A 23,449-nucleotide genomic window follows, 5' to 3' on the forward strand; every position below is an offset into this window, starting at 1 on the left:
AGTGGTCCTGGGTTCGAATCCCGGTAAGGGCATTTATTCGAGTGATGAGCACGGATATTTGTTCCTGAGTCGTGGTGTTTTTTATTTATTTAAGTAACTATTTATATTTTATATTTATCGTTGTCTGAGTACCGACAACACAAGCCTTCTCAAGCTTACTGTGAGGCTTAGTCAATTTCTGCAAGAAAGTCTAATATTAATTTATTTATTCATTTATAAAATAATACTTACTGGCCAGATTTATATTTTCACACAAATGTAACGGAGAATGGTATAAAATATAATGGCGAGAGAATATTCGTTTGTGTAATGATTTAGAAACAGCGCGCCAAGCGGGACGTTTTGGAAACTCAAAATACCGTACAAGATGAGACTTAACGCAAACGCGTACATCACGTCGCGCTATCGAATAAATTTACACTAGGAGTACAGCTTTCTGGTTTTTGGTAGCTCACTATAATGTTCATCGGGGGTTTTAAATGAATTAATAACTTTTAATTGTTGATTTCAAAATCATCGGAAACATTAAATAAGAGTATCAATTTATTTGAGTCTCATCTTTGGAGGATGAAATCATATTCAAAATATACCTGCAGAGAACCAAGAATTTGAACGAGATTTTTGCTAGCACACATTTTAGCTAACAGTTAGCAGGCAAACCTGAGACAAAGTTAGACCGATAACTACTAGAGTCAGACCAAGATAAGTTGGCAGCGATTCTGACAGCCCAGATAGGGCAAGTGTTATTTTAAAAGTCAAACTTCCATGAAATTATGACGTTTACTATTAACAGTTGTACATGCTGGGCTATCAAAGTCATTGCCAACTTAGCTTGGTCTGACTCCAACTACCTGGATGCGGATCAAATCTTTTGACAACAGCGGTGTTTGTCACCTTCGTACGTACTTTTGGCACGCCTTAGATCCCTAACAATCTGGATCAAAGCTGCTGGTCTCTGCCACATGCTGAATGACTTGCATGCTAAGATGAGTAGAAATTTCGCAAGTCAAACTAAGGAACCAGCAGATCTCTTCGGTAATAGCAGCATAACTTTTTCTCTCTCTCTCTCTTTTCAGAGCCTCGCCAGGGCGCTTGCCAATCGATAATGCTCCGTAGCGTACACTCTATTACTCTTCCATATTGATGCGAGAGTGACAGTTGCGGTTCGCTACGGAGCCTAAACGATAAACATGTTGGCTACGCAAACAGATGTAACTTAACATCATTATAGACATAATAGGCTCATGATAAAGAATCCAGCTAAAAAGAAAAGATTTCTTTCAATCCTAGTTTCTCATCTTCAACGTGACTTTCACTTTCGTAATTTGGAAGACTTCCGTACTCCAGGAGCTTGGCATCACACAGCGTTTATCGGCCGTAGTACAGTCACGCATATTGCAGTACTTTGGACATGTTTCTAGGCGAAATAAAGACTCCATAGATCGGCTGGTCGTACAGGGAAGATTGGAGGGAACCAGATCGCGCGGTAGGTCACCTATGCGCTGGACTGACCAAATAAAATCAGCGAATCCGCGAAAACCGTGTATCTGACTGTGCCAGACAATCTACTAACAGGAAGAGATGGCGAAAGATCGTGCCAAGAGTTGTCTCCGCCTCTAGGCCTCTTCTACCCATGCGGGCGCTTCAACGTGACCACGACCGCTCTGCCAAGAGCGAAACGACATAGAAGAAGAAGAATTTGGAAGACAAGTTTGCTCACCTCTCATCTACAATCATGACGTCATCGCTGAGCTGGATGGAGGCCGTCCGCAACATGCGGTCGACGTAGCCGACCAGCTCAATAGCGATACATGACGAAGGTTCTCGCGCACCGCATTTGTGACTCAGCCCGTGTTTAAGGGATTCTTCTGTTGGCTCTGCCTGGAATATAATGAAGAAAGAAATAAATTTAACTGTCATTTTAACGAGATATTTTTTACACACATTAACTTAGTCGCACTGTAAGCTCAGTAAGGCTTATGTTGTGGGTACAAGTCCACGATATATATATATAATATAATAGATAGAGTTTGTTGTTTGCAGAAATTGCGAAGCGTCTAGTAACTGGGGACCGAAGAGCTGGCGGCTTCCTCGCACAACGTATCAGCATTGCGATACAACGAGTAATTGCTCCAGCATCCTTGATACAATGCTACAAGGGCCTATTTTAGATTTAAGCTAGTTACTCATTTGGTTTAGTATTTGTACAGTTACTGTACCTATAATACCTCTGTATTAGGGATGTATCGACCGTTTTTGGCCGACTAGCCGACTAGTCGGCCGACTAATCGACCATCCGAGCGCCGATTAGTCAGCTAGTCGGCCAAACCTATAGTCAGTACATCACTACTCTGTATAAATTAATTATGTGAATAAATGCATATATTAATAGATAGATAAATACTTAAATACACATAAAACATCCATAACTCTTAGTTCGAACCCGGGACCTCTTGCTTCGTAGGCAAAGTCAATACTAACTAGACTAGGAGACCGTATTATTTTGATATAAACGATTAACAAAATGCCGATACCATAGGAACAGCCAAAACAATTCAGAGGGCCTACCGCGAACACCGGAGTTTTCAAAATGCGGACATGCTTCTCTTTTCCCTTATAACAGTTATTACACTGAACGATAAAGATTCCCGTAATTTGCATATTTCGGTGTTTGCAGTAGGCCCTCAGTTGCTAGATTTCAATAGGTAATTTACCGTTACGATTTTAGTTCTATAAGTAACCGCGAGGGGCGTACAATTCTACGATATAATTAGTACCTATATTGTGCTGTTTTACTATACTTAGAAAGGGACAGAGACAGATTCCTTGGAGTGAAGTTAGGCACAATAGACCGTAAAGAAACAGAAATATGTGACATATGGCCCGTTTATTCACTTTACTGATACTACGAATTTACTATTGCAGCTTACTAATGTTGTGTCAAAACAAGATCATAAACGTTAACAAATTGATCAAGAATCTGCCGTCTTGTCAAATATTAGGTAAATGAAGAAATGTTAGAAGATATATTATATTATTTAAGATGAAGCGGATTTTCCTGTACACTTTGTGACAGAAATGAGAAGATTTAAATTTTAAAGGAAATTGATACAGACTTAATTAAAATGATGAACCCCACTTCCCTCAGTAAGAAAAGGTTAATTTATTGTAAACGAATGATCCCTTTAATTTAAATAATAAAAGGATTTCATAGTTCCAAAGCGTTTTACTTATATATTAATAAAACATTACATGTAACTTATTAATACAAAAGGCAGATTAAGCGATTTCCACGAAGACGTTTGCAATCCGTGTAAGCTGATATTATCTTTTAATCGTAAAGGATTTACAGCTCAAGTTAATAAATACGTAAATTCAAATGCTTCTAAAGATATTGCGAATTTACTATTCCTTATACTGACGACCGGTTTGGCCTAGTGGGTAGTGACCCTGCCTACGAAGCTGATGGTCCCGGGTTCAAATCCTGGTAAGGGCATTTATTCGTGTGATGAGCATGGATATTTGTTCCTGAGTCATGGGTGTTTTCTATGTATTTGAGTATTTATAAATATTTATATATTATATATATCGTTGTCTAAGTACCCTCAACACAAGCCTTATTGAGCTTACTGTGGGACTTGTCAATTTGTGTAATAATGTCCTATAATATTTATTTATTTATATTTTATTTATTATACTGCTTATTTTGATAATTTTTGATATTGATATTTGGCTGTATGTTGCCACCACGTATCAGTATTGCGATACAACGAGGAAATGCCGCTAGCCTTGGTACAATGCCTCAAGCCAATGCCTATTTCAGATTTAAGGTAGATATAGTAGTCCTCTGTTTATATCTTTTATGTATATTGTTATTGTAAATGGGGGGGGGGGGGGGTCGGGTTTTACATTCGTAATGCGTTTTTACTTACACTAGCTACTAAAGCATGATAAACACCGAATAGGCCTCAATATTTTTCCCTTGACTAATTTTTATTTTTAGAATTTAAAGCCTGGAGTGCAAACATACAACTATGTTACCGTCCCTGCCCTTTGTTACTTATTAAAAAAAATTATATAGTATGTTTCACCTTTCCAAGGTATCGTTAGCATGGCATGAAAATAAAATGACTACGCCTCACAGTAAGCTCAAGAAGGCTTGTGTTGTGGGTAATCAGACAACGATACACATACAAATACTTGAATACATAGAAAACATCCAAGACTCAGGAACAACTGTCTGTTCTCATTACACATATAAATACCCTAACGGGGTTCCGAATCCAGGACCTGCTTCATAAGTAGGGTCACTTATGAAGCAGGCTTTATATTGATTGACAATTTAAAAAATTACATGATTTATAAATAAAAAAATCAAATAAGTACTTGCTTCTGGGGATAAAAAAAACCTGCAGTAAACCCAGTTCCTTAAATTTTGACTCTAAAGAGTCGAGTTCCTACCAACATAGTACAGTCAGCATCAAAAGTAGCGGATCAAATAATGCTTCATAAGTATCTACCATTCTGTAGGTAACAGCTTAACAAAAAGTGTTGTCTTTAATATAGAACAACTTAGACTGTAAAAGATATATTTTTGAACGCGAATTTTAGAAAATTATCTACATTTGGAAAAGTTATCCGGAATATCAGATACTTTTGGCACGTTGTTTCATCCGCTGCTTTTGATGCTGACTGTACATCAACACGATCCCTTTGAATATTTTAATATGAGATCTCTTTTGTTGCATGTAACGTCAAAGGAAATAATAATGTAGGCATTCATGTGAGACTGCGGCCCAATTCGAACAATGCTTATAAGATATCACAACGATACGATACCGATCTGTAAGGGAGACGGCATTCGTACATTTTCCCCTCTGCTGAAGCATAGGTACAACTGTACCTATGGCGGTGCATGTTGTGACTCGTCCATACACAAAAGTGGTTGTGACATAATCGGACAGATAGACGGACATGACGAATTTATAAGGGTTCCGTTTTTTTCCATTTGGCTACGGAACCCTAAAAAGAGATCGAGGTGTGCAAGATTTGTCTTTGACGTGTGTCATTTTCTATGTTCTTGTGTCGTCATTACAGATTGGATTATCTATGTAGAGAGTGAGAAGAGCGACTGTGTGCACGTTTGCCCCCGCAAAAAATGGCAGAACGATTTATACGGTGAGATATCGCTTGGGCTCCTCCCTTCCGACGTGTCGGAAGCCGGTGTTGCTCGAAAGACAAATTGGTCGACACTGCTGTGACATCTTATAAGTATTGTTCGAATTGGGCCGTGTTTGTTGCGAGACAGAGCTTTTTGTCACTTCCATATCAAAGAATCGCTATCAAATTGGAAAGGATTTTTTTCTGCTTGCTAAATATGGACCGTATTTTACGTTACATGGCTTTCTCTATATGTCTGGGAGACCGAGCTTTGCTTGGAAAACTTATAAAAACTAAAAAATGCGCGTTTTCCCAGAGATAAGTTCTAGCTAAGCAGATCGATTTTCCGATCCCGAAAACCCGCATGTAGCAAATTTCATCGTTATCAGAGCCGTTTCCGAGATACCCGAAATATATAAATTTAATTGAATTGAAATGATCGTTTAAATTTATATAAGAGAAGCTGCCACGTAAAATGTTTGTAGACATTGTTTTATTTAGAAATGTAACATTTACGTACCTAATAAAATACGGTACAAATATATTTCTTCAATTATTTTTAATATTTATCCGAAAGCGACTTGGAGGAACTGTCATATAAGGATCATAATTCGATGCGTCACATATAAGTTCGTGTCATCCACGATGACGGGCAGATTTGTCAAATCTAATCTTTAATAATATGACAACACGAATCAAGTCACGCGTATTCGTGAATGTCACGATCACCACTAGGCCAAACCGGTCGTCAAAGTATTCACAGTGTTCCGGAAAGTGTGCGTAACTCCCGTGGATTATATAAGGTCAATCAATATGGGTAAATGTGTTTTGGCCTTCACAGTGGGGCCTGTTTACACATTGACTATCGTTTTCGTAGCGCTACATGCGTAGCCGATTCTAGAGTTTTCCCGCTTTGTAGAGGAAAGCGGCTACAAACAGAACGCCCGCCCCGAGCGGGTTCCATTCTGTCCATAAGACTATTGAAATGTACATAATTAAATTAATTAATACAACTTATTGCTTTCGCAATACAACTTTAATAAGAGGTAGGTTTGTACTTGTAGTAATTAAGTATTTAACAGTATACAACACAATACTGTTAAATAAAATAGAAATGAAGTATTCCACGAAATGATTTTTCAACTCTTTTTTTATATTTCGCGAAGTGAATATATATTTATATACCTACATGTCATATTAAGCAACTTGTATGTTTGGAACTATTTCAGGATTAGTCACGAAAAAAATTTGCCTATCTATTTAAACATTCTGGTTGACGAGTCTCCGAGTTGAGAAGTCGACGTTTTCAATGGAAAACGTATAATATTTTAACATTTTTGACCGCCAAAGACGTCATATGGCGCGCGCGGCTTGAGCCCAATATGAACCTTCATGCGTACCGACAAGGTTCACGATTACGCGCCGCGTACGATACGCGTGGCGTTCAAAGGGTTAAAGATTTATAATTTTGGACCCATATTAAAAGTTACTTAGTAAGAACTACATACTCGTATATTCTAGTAAATGTTGGCTAAGGATTGCTTAAACACCTCGTGCCTATAGTTAGATATTATCATAGCGTAGCCAAAAGCGCTTTAGTGTATGTAACTATTAGGTATTTAGCTTTTACTAGCAAAAACATTTGCTTAGTCATAACAGAAGCCTAACCTAACGATCATGACCTAACATGCTCTAAAATCGTTAACGTGGGACCAAAAAAGGCAGGTAATGACCGTGACTCTTAAGAGGCGACTAACGCAAAATTATAGTTTTTATATTCAATTTATACACGTGTTAATCGACAGCAAATGATGTGAACAAATTACAGATAAAAAATTTGTGATTTTTTTTTGTCATTTTACTTTGTATTCTGACCCTGCACCAATTAGGATCTTTCGGTTTGGCTCATGGTTGACTGGTAGAGAATGCCTTCTGACATTAAGTCCGCCATTTGTACTCTTCATGTATTGTGCAATAAAATTTAAATAAATAAAAAAATAAAATAAAAAATAAATAAACAAACTTTTTTTTTATAAAATAAAAAAAATATTCGTTAGCATACATGCTTTTTACAATAACAGGGTAGATGTCTCTTTTTAAGTATTCAGAGATACTTGTGATAAGAGACACCGCTCTTCCGCAGTAAAGTATCAACAGTATAAGTAACTAAACTCTTAAGGGGAGGGGGGGGGGGGGATTTTTATGCTATTATGCGTAAAAAGAACACATCAGTGTTACATCGTATACGCGGGATCACCAACGGGATCCTGAATATGATAGCCGAGCGGTTTGATTCTGGTATTTATATATAATTTATTGTACTGTAACGTAACACAGGTTGTAAGTTGATACGAACAAATATGTACTGTATTATTTGTCTGAGAATATTTCTTTTACCAGTTCGCCGGACGATATCGGCCTATCAGTTATTCGCAAAAGATGACAATTGCGAATAACTGACAGGCCGATATCGTCCGGTGAACTTAATCAATGGGCCTCTTTATAGCATTTAACCAACCGGAGACGCCTTGTCTGTAATTTTTTTCCGTAACGTTCCGATTTGTACGTAACGTAAAGATAGCCATGTCAGATAAACTTCCGTCCATACAATAAGTATGACGTGAGTATGACCATTGGCCGAGGTTTTCGACAGAGGGGTAAGCTCTTAAAGGCGAATCCGGTTGGTTAAATGCTCTAAGACTAAACTATATTCGCAAGAGCATACGCCAACCAGAACTTTTGAGTTGTTTGTTGGCTGGTAGAATTGACTTTTAATTTTTTTGTACATGATAAGTATTTGATATCATTAATTTTGAATCGATTTGATTTTTAATTTTGATTGCTAGTTCACACTTATTATTTTCCTTGCGTTATGGCGAAAAATCTTGTCTATGTCGGTGGCAATTTTTGTTTAACTTTCATGCCTTGATACCCTCTCAACGCTCAAGAGTACATTTACAACCCAATGGTTCAATTTAAGAATCTTTCGCTTGCTCGGGTGTCAATAGCACGAAAGGTTAAACAACATCTTTTACCGCTTGTAAAACAAATAACTATTGTTACCTTCTAATTTCTTGCCTTTCCCCCTCTTAAGCTAAAATCTATCAAATATTTATGTATGATAATTTAAGTAAGTTTAATAGAAAAGGGCCCATTTTGTTTTAGGGTAAAGATGCCCCGGATAGCTTGTGTTGTCATCAGTTAAAGCGCTGAGTCATGTAATCACAGACTAAAAAGCGTGTACCAAATTTCGTAGGTTCTTAAACTATTTTTTTTTTCGAATTTAGCTGTTGTAAGACATACTAACATTAAACTAATGATACTGTTAGTGCTTGAAAAAGGAGACCTAGGCTCTTCGATACATGTCGCGCGAGTAACTAAACTATAAAATTAAAATACGCCTTAAAAGTTGGACCTGGGTATGTCCTTAAACTACGTTCAAAAGAGAGGTATGGGTATTGTGAATGTCGTCTAGCTTAGTGTGGTAGAGCACAGCACAGCGGATGTCATTCCAGATCTAGAGCAGAGCCGAACTGGGGAAGTACCTCCACCTTACAGAAAACCGCAGCCAAATAACACTAGACCCTACTCATAGTGTTGTGTTTTGTGTTCTTGCCGGTGAGTAAAGTTGCTAGAGCTCAACGAGGGGAGGGAGAGTTGTTAGGGTCGGCAACGCGCATGTAATTCCTCTGGAGTTGCAGGCGTACATAGGCTACGGAGCCTGCTTACCATCAGGCGGGCCGTATGCTTGCTTGCCACCGACGTAGTATAAAAAGAAACCTCTGGCATGGTGCCGAGGATGCTGGCAGCATTTCCCCGCTGTATTGCGATGCTAATACATTGTGCGAGAAAGCTGCCAGCTCTTATAAACCGTTTAGTTTAATGTTATTTTAGTTTGTAAATCACAGCTCTACGTTACATTAAGGGATCTACTTGACTATTACTTGAAGCAGGGAGGCCCGGGTTCTATTCCTGGTAAGGGTATTTATTTTTGTGTTCCTCACACATATAAATTTCTTCCTGTATTTTTTTTTTTCATTTTCTATGTACCATCAGTTTCAAATTTTTCGTTAATAACTTGTCCATGCACTTTGAACCGTACTGTACAGAAGTATTTATGGCTAACTACGTATATATTACATAATAATATATCGTCGCTTAGTACCCACAACACAAGCCTTATTTAGCTTAATGTGGGATTAGAGCAAGTGTGTAATATTACCCTATAATAATATTTTATTCGTAAAACAAATAAAATTATTTATGCTCTAAAGTACGTAGACATAACACAAGAAAAATATCCGATGTTCGTTCAAAAAACATGAGTGACATTTCTAATTAGTTTAAAAGTATTTAGTGTAGGAGTATTTAGTTGGAATAACAGCCTCTGGCTTTGATAATAAACAGGTGCGGTTTGTAGTAAAACTTTGCTTAAGGGCCTGTATCACAATGTCCAAGCAAAGCCCTGAATAACTTATAATAATACTTAATAGGGCTCTAGGTGAAATAGAGGTAGCCGAGTTATAAAATTATGTAATTGAAATAAAATTTCAAGGGACATAATTATTTTTGCGGCATTTTATTTTTGATCCGCTTTTTTGACCTTCGCCAAATCGCCAAATATATATAGTATTTTATACAATCGTGATATAATAGAGCCCTTTCCCCAATTCACAATTCAAAATTCAAAAATTCAAAATTCAAAATTCAAATTTCAAAATTCAAAATGCAAAATACAAAATTCAAAATTCAAAATTCAAAATTCAAAATTCAAAATTCAAAATTCAAAATTCAAAATTCAAAATTCAAAATTCAAAATTTTATTCTGCAAGTAGGCCTCAAGGGCTCTTTTGCAAGTCAATACAACATTTATAGTGACATCATATAGTGACATGAAAAATACATAACAACATTTATAAATACAAATGTTCCTAAATAAAGTCCTGAGTAAGCTACTTGCCACTTATCTGACGAATAAAGTCATCGTTGGCGTTTCACAATCTTCAAATAAGTTTAACTGGTAGATAAAGTACTAGTTTTGCAGGAAGTTTTATTTGGGTGTTCATTTATTTTTAGTTAGCTATCCAATACTTTAATAAAGAACTAGAAACTAGAAACTAGTAAGTAGTAAGAAAGTATTTTTACTTGAATGACTTCACATTGATGATTGATTAGTATAATAAATTAAATCAGTAAAAGTTGCTTAAACAATACAAGAAAAAAAGTTTGCTAAAAATAATTTATACAAGAAGATCAATAGTAATTTCACAGCTTATAATGATTTAGACAGAAAAGCAGTATGAATATGAAAATTAAGAAAAAAGTTATGGATATGTGTATTTTGCCTTCACTGACTTATGCAAGCCAAACGTGGCTGTTTACTGCAAAAATTAAATCAAAAATAACTACATGCCAGAGAGCAATGGAGAGAAGCTTGTTAAACATTAAAAAAGTGCAAAAAATACCCCACATAAATATAAGAGCTGTAACAAAACTAAAAGACGCCCTCAAGCACGCTCAAATACAAAAATGGCGATGGGCTGGACATGTAGCCAGGCTGTCTGACTCGCGCTGGACCTTGCAAGCTACCACCTGGAAGGGACCTGCAGGCAAACGACGCTCCGGCAAACCAAACAGTCGTTGGACTGATGACATTAATAAAATAGTTGGTAAAAACTGGAAATATATAGCTGCAAACAGAGATAGATGGAAGTCCTTGGAGGAGGCCTTCACCCGATGAGGGGTTCTTGTCCGCTACAAATAGTTAATCATTTGTTTATAAAAAATAATATGTTACTTAATATCTAAAAATTGACTGAACAAATAACAATATAAATTAAAAGAAAAATGACATACCTACTTAAATTATGTAAACGCTGACTAAAAATCAATGTAATGTAATGTAATCCTGGACTCGAAATAAAAGGCTTTTAATATATTTTATATTTATATAATGATTTAGAACTTTACGATCGTCTTGGTGATTGGCACGCATCTCACTCACGACGTTAATTTCATTTTACATGCATGCTGTCAAAAAAAGAGCTCATTTATATGGTGCGCCCCGAGGTCCTACTCAACATTAAAGGTTTGATAGGATTCCTCGAGGTGCTGGGCTGGCAGGACTAGCCCACCCCCAACATATCACGCAAAATAGGCGCAAGTCGTCGAGTTGCGGAAAATCGCCCGTATACAATACAATACAATGGTGCGACAACTCGCATGCGAGTTTCATTATATTGCGGTATTTGATCGGCCGGCCGAATTGGTTGTAACCTCAATAGTCCGCAATGTAACTAAAATCGCATGCGAGTTCACGTCCCGTCTAAATCAGCCTAAGATCAAAATAGTAATAAGTTGTTAATAATTACTTAACCACCTACCACTAATGTAAAAAAGAAGTACCTACTTAGGGCGGCAAATTGCAACACTATGATGTACAGAACATTACGGCCCAAAGAATCTGGAACTTCATGTGTTCCACGGGCATTAGTAATGAACTTTATATGGCCGTCACAATAGGCTTGGTCAACGTTACACTCAAAGGCCCGCAACACCCGTATAACAATAACAATAGTTACTAATTTTGTAAGGAGGCAAAGTTGTTGTTTAACCGTTTGTGCTATTGATATCTGAGCAAGCGAAAGATTCCGAAATTGAACCACAAGCGTAGCGAGTGGTTCAAAAAGTGGAATCTTAAGTATTGCGAGGGTTTAACGCACGAGGGTAAAACAAATTTTGCTACCGAGTAAAACACAAAATTTTTCACCACACCAATGCGAGGAAAATAACTGTAAAACATTACAAATCATTTCCAAATGAACGCTATAAAATAAAATTCAACCAGAAATAACACTTAAAATTCAATTCAACCAGCCAAAATGAGGAAACAACTCAAAATTTGTATCTAATTACTTTTTCACTCTTGTGAACAAAATGCAATTTTCTCATCTGTTTGAAGTACCAAGAGGGTTTTACCAGCTGGTGTGGTGAAAATTAATTTCCCATGTTGGATAATCATTTGTTAGCTGTGGGTAGCTTGACCCAATAAAAAGGCCGGTCAAGTAGAAATTGGTGATGTAACAGTTTTATAAAACAAAGCAGCTTGATTAATGAGCTGAATTACAGCGCGGGTTTTCACGTAAAGTTTTCGTGCGAGGGATGCAATTAACCCTTAGTAATTTACGTAGGCAGACGAAGATAAGTTGGCAGCGATTTGGACAGCCCAGAGAGTGCAAGTGGTATTGTTAGTGTTCTATGAAATACTGACGTATATTATTAATTTGATCTGGATTCGGTATGACTTTGATCTGGATTTGTTATGGAACCTGTCAGAGTCGAAAATGTCTTCAGAATCGTCAATTTCCAGAATCAAGAATCAGAATACGCCTAATGGTCCACATTGTAGTAAAAAGCGAGTACAGTTCGCGGCACATTTTGCACCTTATTATAAAGCAGTAAGGTGCAGAAATGTAAACATCTTTGACGTCGGCCGTACAAAATGTAACAATAAAATCCCGTTCTTGACCGTTTTCCCAGCGCTCCCAGTGAAGCGTGAACCGACTTTCCTCGGCACCTGACACTTACACGAAAGCGTTAATTACACGACTTATTAGGTCAGGGAAATGTGTGAGAGTGTGATTGTCAATTGTTGACAAAGTAACGTTGATGTTGAGATTAACACAGAAAGACAACTTTTTTTCTTTGTCCATAGAGATAGATCTCCACAGTTCTTGAAAATATCTGAAGTAAGCAAACGGGTCATTTTTGTATGGGTTAATGTTATGTGGCTTTTCTGTGGATAGCTATCATAAATAAACAGATATTAAAGTAGCCATGCTTTAAATAGTTACGAAAAGTTGGGTCAATTTCCTGATGCGCACTTAATGTTCTGTTCTTCTGTTTGTTGCCTGTACATGTTCGTACATGTTTGTGACTGTCACGAAAAAATCTTCGAATCTTTTATCTTTCAATAAAAGGTAGGTAGGTTTGGTGTGTGCGTTGCAGCAAAACAAAAGAGTGCTGGCTCAGTAATACGCTCCACTCTTTCATTTTAAGAATATTAATTATATTTCAACTGTGCATCTTTTAAGAAGGCTAACGAAGCAAATCGTTTGCGATTTTAATGAAGGATAATACACCGTGTTTTGATTGAATTCCGTTAACTTCGGGGTATTGGTAAGTACGTTTAAGGAAACTACATGACCTAGTTAATTTTCAAAAAAAAAAAAAATGTTTTATTTTTTTAACATTTTTTTTGTTATAAAAAGTAATTAAATGTTGTATATAGCGTTGTTGTTGCACGGGCATTACATTTATCTCAATCAAACAATTGAAAACTGTGACATGTCAATGTCATTTCGAACATCGATCGTCCGAGATAGTACTTACGTTTAGTAGCAAATGTATTAACCCGTACTAAACACTAATCAATATGTGAACGGGCCCTAAGTTAAGTGTACACACCCTTAAGGGCTTTATAAGATAAAAAATAAAATATGGTTTATCTCCGAAATGGAGTTAATTAGAATACCGGTGTCTTTGAGAAAGTTACTTAATTTAAGCTCAGGAATGCACCCTTGAAATTAACCCAAATAAAAAAAACACGGTGTATAAGGTTGAAAAACACGAAACCAATATTGGGACGTGCTATTTTCTGAAAGTTACAGCCACAAAAAGAAATAGGCACTTCAACAATGCCATCAATGATACGAAATTTCCGATTATTTTATTTATTTTAGAAATAACAAACCCCAACTCCGGGCGAGATTCAAATTCGCGGGTCTAAAAACACAGGCTACCAAAATATTGTAATTTAAAATTGTAATTTAGTTTTAAAAAAGCGGTTACAATTCGTTTTTAGAACCACGATCCCATTTTGCAATTGATTGAACAGTAAAAAAGCACTAAAATTATGAACAACATGGTAAAACAGGTACTTCAATTTATCACGTTGCAAAGACTAAATTATGGATGGCTTTAGCCGAATTATTTTTACTTTTGTTTCTCTGGAGTTGCAGGCGTACATAGGCTACGGATACTGCTTACCATCAGGCGGGCCATATGCTTGTTTGCCACCGACGTAGTATAAAAAAAAAACTATGAAGGTATATATTTATTACATTCCTAGGGCAGTAAAGTAAGAAATGTCTCGGCTTCGCCTCGGCCGACAATTCCATGTACTCTTAGGTTTTTTATTTACTATTCGAGGTGTATATACTTTTATTCTATTCGACGTAGTCGGGAAGAAGCAACTTCGTTCAGCGCAGCGTATCAAAAGTTGACGTATTCTGCACGAGAACAAGAAAAAAAAATGCTAAAGTCGGAAAGTATAACAAACTTTCGTTTTTCTATTCCCATAATTGTATGCATATACACGAGTAATTATGTAAAATCAAATGTATAGTAGAGGAGCAAAAACTACTTCCAAGTAAAAGTAGTACTATTATTTATTCTGTGGTAAAAGTGAAATGACAAAGCTCAATGAGAATATTTACATTTAAGCATAAATTAAAATTATGTACAATCGATATCAGATATATCGGAGTAGCCAAAGTGCTCAAAAAATCAGAACACACCTTGACAATAAAGAAGTGTTCAGATATTTGTGACCACCTTTTCCGCTCCGATATATCTGATGAGGACTGTACCTAATCAAAATACCTATATACAATACAGAGTACAATAGCATTGTTCAATATGATATTAGAATTAAATTGGTATCTTTTCTTCGCCAACAAATGTAACAATATCTCTCAACATCAAGTAATATAATTCCGTTTTATTGGATTTATTATATTGGTGCCATTTTCCAATATTGTTGTTATAAGAAAATCGTAGTGAAAAATAAAAGTAAATCAAAGGCGAGATTGAGATAACCAAAAACGAATTTCCTAAACGCCGTTGGGTTATACGTTCTAAATATTACCAGTCACTGAATTCAGTATTTTCTATGAGGTGGTATTGTAAGCTTTTGGTGATAAAAAAAAATGTGACAGTATCTATGAAAAGGCACCTTATTGTCGGTGGCGCTTACGTCATTATCAACGATGCTTCGATATTATAAACAACACCGCGCTACGCAGTGCGGCGTAAGCGCCATCGACAATAAGGTCCCTTTTCATAGATAATGTCACAAATGTTACTTAAAAAATCGTTTGGCGTATAATTTGCTTTATTAAAAAAACACCTTCTTCCAGAGATAATGAATGATTTAGTATTTATTTAAACTTTATTGCACAAAAGAAAACTTATCGTACAAAAGGCGGACTTAATGCCAAAAGGCATTCTCTACCAGTCAACCTTCAGGTAAAGCAGAAAGATTGTGGGCGGTCGGTGATACTAGCTACTACTAGATACTATATAAGCTTATCTAAGAATCAACATACATACATATATATATATATATATATATATATATATATTTCATTGCAAGTTTGAGAAAAGCACTAAGTATACAGATCTCAGCGAGAAACGGGGTTGCCGGCCGCATGTCCCTATCCGGTCTCGCTACGCTCGGCCCTCTATATCTACCTGTACGCTTTCAACTGTTGTTACTCTGAGAGTACGTCTGAAGGTCTGTTAAGTTACACCAGTTTGACAGAACTGGCTTCCCTCGAATGCGGCTGACCCTCTATATCTACTTAGCCTGCAACCCTTCGTTTTCCGGCCTCTATAGTAATGTACTATTACAAAACCGAATACATGTAAGTAAACATATTGGTTACACCTATCACTATTCGTGTTTATTTATTAGACAATTCGGGCAAGTGTAAACAGGAGGGTGGGATCGTACAGTAATCTATTCCACGAGACACCTCTAATAATTATGATATAACTTCCCTACAACTGTCAATATCATATACCCCACGTTTTACCAGCACGTGGAAATTCTAAAGTTCTCATTAACGTGAACGTAACAACACATTAAACGTTAATTCTGTGTCAGTCAAGCGTGTTCTTTGTTCCTACGTCAATTATTTGGCAGAATTCGATATATGGAACGAGAAACCCTGCAATGTATATTGTTGGCTTGAATATTACTTTAACAATAGATTTTATCAACAAGCAAGGAATTCAATTAACACGTTATTTCATAGCTTGTCAAACTGACAATTAATATGAAAGCCACGGGATGTGACAAGATTCGAAATGGTACAGATATTAAACTCTTAGTCTGTTTCTTAGTAATGTCTTGTATCGTTTGCATTCTATTTGTCTCTGAAGCGGCTGCAACCGCAGCCTTTCACGGCTATGTATCTTCACAAATTCGATACGGCTTAATAATATGGGGCAACTCTACCGAGTCCGATAGAGTATTTAAAGCGCAAAACAATTTTCCTTTTCTTATTCACTGATATTATGTTGCACACAACTGCAGCGTTGTTGTAACACGGGCATAACATTTAACTCAACCAAACAATTGAAAACTGTGACATATAAATGTAATTTCGAACATCGATCGTCCGAGATGGTACTTACGTTTAGTAGCAAATGTATAAACTCGCTAATCAATATGTAAACAGGCCCTAAGGCAAGTGTACACGCTCGTAAGGGCCTTATAAGATAAAAATAAATGATAGATTATCTCCGGAATGGAGTTAATTAGAATACCGGTGTCTTTGAAAAAGTTACTTAATTTAAGCTCAGGAATGCACCCCTGAAATTAATGGAATAAAAAAAAACACGATGTATGTAAAGTATATCCTTGTCTAAGTACCTACCTACCCAAAACACAAGCCTTATTGAGCCTTCTATGGGACTTAGTCAATTTGTGTAATAATGTCCCATAATATTTATTTATTTTTTATGCAAATAGCCCTGATAATCAATAAATACATCAATTTATCATACGTACCTAATCAAGGAAAAAATTAATGATCACTTGCCAAATCGCACTAACAGTTATGCCAATCATGGCATTTATGAAAAATCTCTCCGAGCGAAAACTGCTCCGTCAGTTATTGAAAAAACTCGATGAATCGCTCTATATAATTCCTTCGTTAAGATCGTGGACTAGTAAATAATAATGACTATCTATCTTCGTACAGTGTACAATGTCCTGTTTCTCGTTATTAATCAGTTAATTTCGTATATAAGTAGTTATAACATTTTTACCTTTCACTAGACTTAAATCGATCGAGATATGAACCGTGATTACCTTTTATATAGTTAATGAGCTCCCGATATTTCGACGCAGTTCCATCCACTCGCTATCTCCACACATTAGCAAGATGCATCCCGATTTAAGTCTAGTGAAACTAACCGTGAATCATTCAAAACTGTTATTTTTACCTTTGCTTTATATCGTAGCACTAGAGGCGATACGGTGCTACGCAGAGGTTACAGAACCTTTCAAAATATACGGACAATACTGCCTGATTCGAACTTTTAAAACATTTAAATTATTTCAGTGTCAAAAGTCACGTTTTTTCGAACGATAACGTCACTCATGACACTGACATACCCGATCTATATCGTATTTGAGGTATGTTAAAGTTCAAATCGGGCCGTTACACTCATGATTTTCATGTGACTTCATCTCAGATCTTTTCTTTAAAATTCTTGTATTACTTACTAACGTTCCGCGATCCGCGGGTAAAGGTATTAATACTCTATTCGAAGCAGAAATGTTGTGCATATAATAATGCATTAATAATAATGAACCATGTTAGGTCAAAGTCGTTGAAAGTTAAAGTCTAAATTTCCATAATTAGAGCTGGATCCATAAGAGTCAGAGGCACAAGACAACACATCAAAGCTTTTGAGTGTGACCTCTTCACATCACTCTACTGAAGGCAGCAGTATTTTTATATACCATTTACTGTCTCATGTAAGGTACACGCGGGCCTTTTAACCTCGCCCAAGACTTTAAATAATGATGAAGTCAGGAAATCAGTCGTCTATTATATTTAAATGTCTTTGGTTACATTATAATCTAGCTCAGATGAAAACCTCAGGTGCTCATAACAGAACGTGCTAACAGCACGAGTTTTTGATGAATCTTTATCTGTTTTTACTTCTTATCTCCATATAATCAACTTCAAATATATCTGAACACGTTTGCACCTTATTGCATTGTGATAAGGAGATAATTGCATACATATATTTGATGTCCACATTACAGTTATCTCAATCCAAGCATAGAATGTATCACGTTACTTGCGGTATTCCTTAACGATCTGATTTAGAAACAATTTAACTCTGATTTCAATAATTCGTGAAACTACGAGATTCCTTATGTTTCTAGGAAATTAGTAGAAATGAGATTTTTTGCTGTAATTAGAGATTTTTTGCTGTATTGAAATATAACGGTTACCTCGTGTGTTAGTAATATCCCAATTAGAGACATGTATCAATCATAATCTCGATTAGGTACATGAGTTGGTGTGACAGCAAATCTGTAGGGCTAAGTTGGTCGGCTCTTTATCATTTGTCACCATGCCTGTCACGTTCTAACAAGTATGTAAGTGCGAACGTGACGCATGGCATGACAAGTGATAAACATGCGACCATGATACCGCTGCAAGTGTATGTCATATCGAGGAGTGGGTGGTCAAACCCTATAACTTCAGCAAAAGGTTTTTTGAAATTGGAAATATATGTGACACGTGGAGTACTAATTTGAATGAAAAAATACGATACTTATAGAAATATATCAAATGAAAAATATTATTTACCTATAATATTTATTTGTTGGGCACCCGACCCGACCGAGGTTATTTGTATTGCTCAGTTAATTAGTTTGTATTGATTTCTACCTTTAATGCTTAAATATGGCCACGGCCAGCATAACGTCCCACTTTGTCGCTTGGCATAAGAACGAGATTTGCTTGTATATTTACACGAATAACCTGTCAAGGCGTCCTTATGGCAAGCGACAAAGTGGGACATTTTGCCGGCCGCGGTGTGACTGAAACTGCAAAGTTCTTATGAAATGTTCTCGGTATTTTTGTCGGCACGTTTATTCCCAAACCTTCTTACTGTTACTTTCGATTTATACAACGTGTTTCTACTCTCTGTACATAGGTTAGAAATACCCTAATCGACACGTCCTATTCATCTATGTCCAAAGCCTCATTCCAAACGCCAAAGTATTAATGGAGAAATTAATGATTTACGATTTAATACTTCGGAACAGCCTGTATGTAGATATACGGTAATTAAAGAGTATGTCATGTCACTAGTGTCACTTTAATCTTATCGTCGTTGTGAACGAATAATACAGTATGCTCCTATTTATTGATGATTTAATTGAATTAATTTAACTTTTAAAATTTATATTTCTTTATTAAAATTTATTATTTATAATTAACATTCCTGAGAAGGAACTCTACTCGGGATCTCGGTCAATGACGAAAGAGTAGAGACACGTTGTATGACATATATTATGAAATAGACGCCATTGAGTGACATAAATGTTAAATGAAAGAGTCGTCAGCAAATTAAGGACATTGAGTAATAATAGACGTCAATGAGTACCCTAAATGTTAAATGAAAGAGTCGTCAGCAAATTAAGAATATTGAGTAATAATAGACGGCAATGAGTACCCTAAATGTTAAATAAAAGAGTCGTCAGCAAATTAAGGATATTGAGTAATAATAGACGCCAATAAGTACCCTACATGTTAAATGAAAGATTCGTCAGCAAATTAAGAATATTGAGTAATAATAGACGCCAATGAGTACCCTAAATGTTAAATGAAAGAGTCGTCAGCTAATTAAGGATCTTGAGTAATAATAGACGGCAATGAGTACCCTAAATGTTAAATGAAAGAGTCGTCAGCAAATTAAGGATATTGAGTAATAATAGACGCAAATGAGTACCTTAAATGTTAAATGATCGAGTCGTCAGCAAATTAAGGATATTGAGTAATAATCCCTAATCTCAACGGGAACTTTCTAAGTGAAAACATACATTAGAATTTATTAATGAAATTTTCCAGAAATTTTAAGAATGTTCTTTAAGCAAAACAAATCTTGCAAATTGTTAGAGTCAGGCCAAGCTAAGTTGGCAGCGATATTGATTGCCCAGCCTGTGTTAAGTAAACGTCATAATTTCATAGAAGTCTAATCTAATCTAATCTATAGGCTGTCAAAACCGCAGCCAACCTATCTTGGTCTGACTTTACCCATTATTTATTTTGCTTATGCTTACATATTATAAATTCGTATTTATGTATTACGTCTTGTAGGGGAATATTTGTTGGTTTCCATTGTAAGTGACCGGACATTTGTACTTTGGTACATTTTCATGCGACATTGAAATCACACAAAAGTCCCATTCGTGTGTAAATGACATACGAATGATTGCATTCCTTTTATGGTGGCTTTTGATGTGGTATTAAAAAAGAAAGTGAATATATTTATTCGTTGTAAATACTTTGTTTTTATTTTGTTGTTAGATTTGAATAAAATTTGTCTGGTTTAATCAGCTCCTTGTTCTGTAAGATTTCCAAGTATAGTATAGAGTAGTGGATAGCTAATTAACAAACAAATTACCTGCCAGATAAAACTTCCTGCAAAACTTAGCACTTTATCTACCAGTTAAACTTATTTGAAGATAGTTAAACGCCAGGATGCCTTTATTCGTCAGATAAGTTAAGAACATTGTGAAACAAGTCCTTATTTTGAAAGTATTATCTAAGATTAACAGTAGACTAGGCAATTACTTTCTGTAAACAATTATTTTGGTCTCCCAAAGTCTTCTGGTTGTAACATGGCAAACCTGCATAGTGCACCGGGCGCACTGGCCGGTGATAAAAAAAACTAAGCCTTTTTCTCATAATTTTTTGTCTCTGATTTGAAATTTTGATTGTAACTATTTATTTAATGTTATTCAATTTTCATGATTTATTTGTGAGAAAAGTTAATAATTCATATGTGGTCTGCCTCTAACGCAGGTAAAATTTTGTAGAATTGTATATAGTATTAAGCATCTGCTTATGTTTGACTTAATCTAATCCAAGTCTTATTTGTACGTCATTGGTTTTTGTCACAAAATGAGCCTTGGAATAGGTTTCGAATTGAAATTTGAGCACGCACGATTGTTGCAGCCCTTACTTCTTCCTTTATCTCGAGATGTACGGTCAAGGAATTTAATTTCCTACCCATTTCGTACCTTGTCACAGTGACAAACAACATGAAACTCGCTAGAGACCTCATACTATTGTCACTGTGACAAGGTACGAAATGGGTAGGAAATTAAATTCTTTGACTGTACGACGGCTGCTACTTATTTACCCGTTTTTTGCTGCTGAAGATTTTACCTGAAGGTGCCTTGGTGAGCGCACTTCGTCGGACATACAAAGACATTCGAAGCCACATTCGTTCGGTTCCGGTTTACCTCAAGAATCTACGGATCTATAGACGTTAAGGTCAGTGACTATCTTTTACTTATATAATGAGCAAAAAACGTACTGACGAAAAAATCATGATCAATTTTCACCGTTTGGGCATTACGATCACAGATCACGCACACTAGAACGCAGATTTCACCCGTGTCACACTCTGAGATGATTCGAAAAACACAAAAACCACCTCACCTCATGCTTCTCACTCCTCACGATCCCAACAAGGAGGATGGTCAACAGAACCGCCTTCATAGTTCTTTCACTTCACAACACAGTGCACGCACGGAAGCTTGGCACGAAGCAACGCAAATGCAGGCGTGCATGCATGTGCACTTATATATGTAGGTGCGGTTAGCAGTGGGGCTACGAGCGACACACATGTATATTTATTTATTTATTTAAACTTTATTGTATGCTATTAAATTGTACGAATGGCGGACTTAATGCCTTGCGGCATTCTCTACCAGTCAACCATTGGGTCAACAGAAACTTGAAGTTAGTGCAGGATTGTAGACAACGAGAGGAAATATGAAACACAAATCAAGTTATTCTAAACAATATTCTAATTATACACTTACACATTTAAAAATAATAGCATATACATATGTATACTTACATATATACAAAACAGACATACTTACATATATATAAATATATACTACATCATATTTACCCTAGCATCCCCCCCCCCCCCTCGTTGAGCTCTGGCAACCTTAATCACCGGCAGAAAACACAGCACTATGAGTAGGGTCTAGTATTATTTGGCTGCGGTTTCCTGTAAGGTGGATGGTACTTCCCCAGTTGGGCTCTGCTCTAGATCTGGAATGATATCCGCTGTGCTGTGCCAAAGCGAGATGACATTCACAATGCCCATACTTCTCTTTTGGACGTACTTTAAGGACGTACCCGGGTCCAATTACGACATCAAAAACGAAATACGCACAGCATTCATATATTGGGCGCGCATGTAGGCAGTACAATGAAAAATTTATGGACGCAGATTTTGTTTTGCAATTCATTAGGATACTTTAAAAGAGCAGTATATTCTTTTCTAAAATAACGGTTAAAAGTTGCAGCAACCTGATAATAGGTACCTGTGATTTAAGTAGTTTCTCAGGTTGTCTACATATATATATATTTTTTATATACATTTACGCTTTTGTTATGTACGCTATAAGTTTATACTATTATTATTTTTTCAATTGTACATCGAAAAAATTTAAAATTAGGAAACTATAGGTCTATAACGAAATCAATCCATAGCTATTCTATTAGCTAAGTTTCTCATATGTTTATTTTAAGACTGATTGTTTCTCAATAAATTAAAAAAAAAAAATCATTTTCCCCGCGTTTTCCCGGCATTTTACCACGGCTCATGAGAGCCTAGGGTCCACTTGGACTAATCCAAAGATTTGGCCTAGACACTAGTTTTTTTCGCAATTGACTGCCATCTGATCTTCCAACCCAGAGGGTAAACTAGGCCTTATTGGGATTAGTCCGGTTTCCTCCCGACGAACATGTTCACTGTAGTTTTCATTTAAAGTACTTATTAAGCTTTTAATTTAAGTATTTTTAAATATTTTTGGACTCATGGTTCAAAAGTTAGAAGGGGGGGGGGGGGGGGGGACACATTTTGCTTTCATTCGGAGCGATTATTTCGAAAATATTGACTTTATCAAGGAAACGGTTTTCGGAGACCCTAATTCGTTAAAAGACCTATCCAACGAGGTATCGTGTGGGGTACCACACCTTTGGGTTAAAGCGTCAAAAAATTAAAGAAAACCTCACTTTTTGAATGAGACACACACAAAAAAAAAAACAGTTTTTACTTTACCGGTCTATCGCAATGCATGCTTTATGTAGCCATGCCAAATTATAGCTTTCTTAGCACTAACTCACGGAGCAAAGCCGCGGACTGACGGACAGACGGAAATAAT

General features: G+C 36.3%; 1 protein-coding gene across 2 annotated transcripts in view; it reads right to left on the reverse strand.

Annotated features, from left to right (window-relative positions):
• Nucleotides 1–22,086, reverse strand: part of LOC133529519 (uncharacterized) — a 62,026-nt gene extending 39,940 nt beyond the window's left edge. For both annotated transcript variants that reach the window (XM_061867249.1, XM_061867250.1), the window contains exons 1-2: nucleotides 21,705–22,086; nucleotides 1,721–1,881 (exon numbers count right to left, since the gene is read on the reverse strand). In XM_061867249.1, coding sequence (XP_061723233.1) covers nucleotides 1,721–1,881; nucleotides 21,705–21,764 — 221 coding nt within the window. In that variant the 5' untranslated portion in view covers nucleotides 21,765–22,086. The remainder of the gene's footprint in view (nucleotides 1–1,720; nucleotides 1,882–21,704) is intronic.
• Nucleotides 22,087–23,449: the final 1,363 nt, after the last annotated feature.

The sequence above is a fragment of the Cydia pomonella genome, chromosome 21 (assembly GCF_033807575.1).
Source record: "Cydia pomonella isolate Wapato2018A chromosome 21, ilCydPomo1, whole genome shotgun sequence".
NCBI classification, from domain to species: domain Eukaryota; kingdom Metazoa; phylum Arthropoda; class Insecta; order Lepidoptera; family Tortricidae; genus Cydia; species Cydia pomonella.